The sequence below is a fragment of the Priapulus caudatus genome, unplaced genomic scaffold (assembly GCF_000485595.1).
Source record: "Priapulus caudatus unplaced genomic scaffold, Priapulus_caudatus-5.0.1 Scaffold2712, whole genome shotgun sequence".
NCBI classification, from domain to species: domain Eukaryota; kingdom Metazoa; phylum Priapulida; class Priapulimorpha; order Priapulimorphida; family Priapulidae; genus Priapulus; species Priapulus caudatus.
The window spans coordinates 1-3392 of record NW_014579773.1 but is presented as its reverse complement, the minus strand read 5'-3'; the positions used below and the strand labels follow the sequence as shown (position 1 = coordinate 3392).

Here is a 3392-nt window from a genome sequence, read left to right as displayed (position 1 = left end):
CGCGTGCCGTATGTTTACACTTGCTCCTCTCACCACCATGCTTATGACGAGAGCTAACGTGTTCGTAATGTTCAGCAATTGTCGCCTCCCCGTATCTTATATTGAACAAGATTCTACGTTGCGAAAAGCGCACACTCCTCAGTGCCATCTTTTTGAGATCATCGTGTGCGGATGTTCACTTGTCGCTGACCCCACCATCATTTTGCACTACCTGTGCGTATGTTCCCGGTGTGTCCTGACCCAGCGCACCATCTTTATTGAGCAGATCCACGCGTGCGTAGGTTTCAGCGAAGTGTGTGCGCGCGCGCGAGCACCCTCTTTATTTGAACAGATCCCTACGTGTGCGTATGTTGCACTTGTCGCTCCCTGCCAATCTTTATTGACAGGAATCTACGCGGTGCGCTATGTTCACGATTGTCACTCCCCACACTTTATGAGACAGATCTAGTGTGCGTATGTCACCGTTGTCAGCTCTGCACCGCCCATTATCCTTTAGGACAGGATCTACGGCGTCGCAGTATGTTCACTTTGTCGGGCTCCCCGCCATCTATTGACAGATCTATACGTGTGCGGTACCTGTTTACTATGTCACGCTCCCACGTCAAATCTTATATTGACAGATCTAACGCGTGGCTAATGTTCAGCCATCTGCCCAACTCTCATCCGCCATCTTTAAATTGACAGATCTAACGCGTGCGTTATGCTGCACCGATTGTCACTCCTCACCGCATCTTATTGAGCAGAATCTAACAAGGCGTATGAACGTATGTTCACGGATTGTCCTCCGAAGACACCATCTTTTAATTGACAAGATCTACGTGTGCGTATGTTCAGCCCATTGTGCATGCTTCCCCTCAACCGCCATCTTTATTGACAGATCTACGTGTGCTGATGCTCGAACTTTGTCAGCTCTTCATAACCACGAGCCATACTTTATTGACAGATCTACGCGCTAGCGTTAATGATTCACTTGTCGCTCCCGCACGATCTTCTTTGACAGATCTAGCCGTGTGGCGTATGTTCCACGTTTGTCACTCCTAACGCGCGCCAATCTATTATTTGACAGATGCCTATCGCTGTGCGTATGCTCACTCGTGTCAGCTCTCACCGCCGGCCCATCTTTATTGACAGATCTACGTGTCGCGTATGTCACGTTTTCACTCTCCCACCGCCATCGTTATTGACAGATCTACGCGTAGGCGTATGTTCACATTGTCGCTCACTCACGCCATCTTTATTGAGCGAGAGTGCGACCCGCTAAATGCACGAATCCTTATAGCGTTAGTCAACGCCTGAAAACCACCATCTTGTTATTGACAGAGCTATAGCGTGCGAAAGTTCCAGCGAGCGCTCACAAGTAGCCGCGAGCGCATCTTTATTGACCACAGATCTACGTGATGACGTATGATATTGTCACTCCTCAACAACCCGGCCATCTTTATTGATCAGATGCGAGCGTGTGCGTAAGCTACACAAGTTGTCAGCGATCTCAGCCCACTCTCAACGCCAGCCATCTTTATTGACAGATCTAAAGCGCACGATGAGTGTGCACTGACCCTCACCAGTACAGAAGGTTCACTGTATCTTGTGGGTGCACTCTAACACCAGCCATCTTTATCTGACAAGATCATGTACCGTGTGCGTTGCCCCACTTTGCAGCGCCTCAACCCGTCCAATCGGTTTAATGTGATCAGAGTCTACGTGTGCCATGTATTGTTTACTGTGTCATCTCAGAAACCGCACTTAATCTTGTAGTTGACAGATCTACGTGTGCGTACTGTTCACTTGTGCCTCCCCGCCATCATTTATTGACAAGATCTACGCGTGCGTATGTTCACCTTGTCACCTCACCGCGCCAATACTTGTATTGGACAGATCTACGCATTGCGTAACTGTTCACTGTCCACTCCCCCACCCATCTTATTGACAGATCTACGCGTGCGTATGCGCACTGTTCGGCTAAGCGGCCACCATTCTTATTGACAGATCATACGTGTGCGATGTTCACTTGTCCGCTCCCACAGATATAAAGCCCATCTTTATTGACAGATCCTACGTGTGCGTAATGGTCACCAGTTGTCACTCCCCGACCGCTATTCTTATTGACCGAGATCTTACGCGGGTATGTTCACCTGTCACTATCCCCGCATCTTTATTGACAGATCTACGTGTGCTAGTTCACCTTGTCACTCCACCACCATCTTTCATTGACAGATCTAACAGCGTCGCGTGATGTGTCACTTGTCACTCCCCACCATCTTTATTGACGAGATCTACCGTGTGCGTATGTTCACGTTGTTCGCTCCCACCTATGGCTGCAATCTTATTGACAGTCATCTAGCAGCGTGCGTATGTTGCACTTGTTGCTGGCCACCGCCCATCTTTCATCGGACAGATCTATACCGTGCGTAATGTTCACTCTATTGTCACTTCTCACCGCCCATCTTTATTGATAGATCTACGCACGGGCGTGCGATAATGTTCACCTTTGTCTACTCTCAGGCAAGCGTAGATCTGTCAATAAAGATGGCAGGGGAGCGACAAGTGAACATACGCACACGTAGATTTGACAATGATGGTGAGAGTGATGAGTGAACATATACACAGACGCATGCACACACGCGTAAATGATGACGTTGATGATGATGATGATGATGATGATGATGAGGATGACGGTGATGATGATGAGGATGATGATGATGACGATGAGGATGATGATTACAACATTGATGATGAGAACGATGATGACGATGATGATGATGATGATGACGATGACGACAGTGCTGATGACAATGATGATGATGATGATGATGACGGTAATGACGACGACAACAATAACGATGATGATGGTTAAGATGATCATGATGATGACGATGATGACAACGATGATGATGATGATGATGATGACAGTGCTGATGACAATGATGATGATGACGGTGTTGACGACGACAACAATAACGATGATGATGGTTATCTTAATCTTGATCATGATGATGACGACGATGACGACGATGACAATGACGATGACACTGCCTCCGTCACACACTCACCGTGCTGCGGGGTATGGTGACGCTGTGTTTCTCAGCGAGCAGGCGGTAGCGTCGCGGCACGAGGCCGGCGTAATCCTCACCGCAGTGCTTGCAGAAGCTGAGGATCGTAGACACGTTGCTGTGCTCATCATGGTCCGAGCGGATGAGGTGCGACACCTGTAATAACATCACGCACACACCTGTAACACGTGTAACACGTGATGAAGCTGTAACACCTGTAACAGGTGATGAAGCTGTGACACCTGTAACAGCTGATGAAGCTGTAACACCTGTAACAGCTGATGAAGCTGTAACACCTGTAACAGCTGATGAAGCTGTAACACCTGTAACAGCTGATGAAGC

The 3392-nt window shown here is 48.3% G+C and overlaps 1 protein-coding gene across 1 annotated transcript in view; it reads right to left on the bottom strand.

Moving 5' to 3' along the window:
- Window positions 1–3206, bottom strand: part of LOC106818978 (regulator of nonsense transcripts 2-like) — a gene marked incomplete at its 5' end in the record, with an annotated part of 26001 nt that extends 22795 nt beyond the window's left edge. Inside the window, 1 exon segment of the mRNA XM_014823643.1 lies at window positions 3051–3206. Coding sequence (XP_014679129.1) covers window positions 3051–3206 — 156 coding nt within the window.
- Between the last annotated feature and the right edge of the window lie 186 nt (window positions 3207–3392).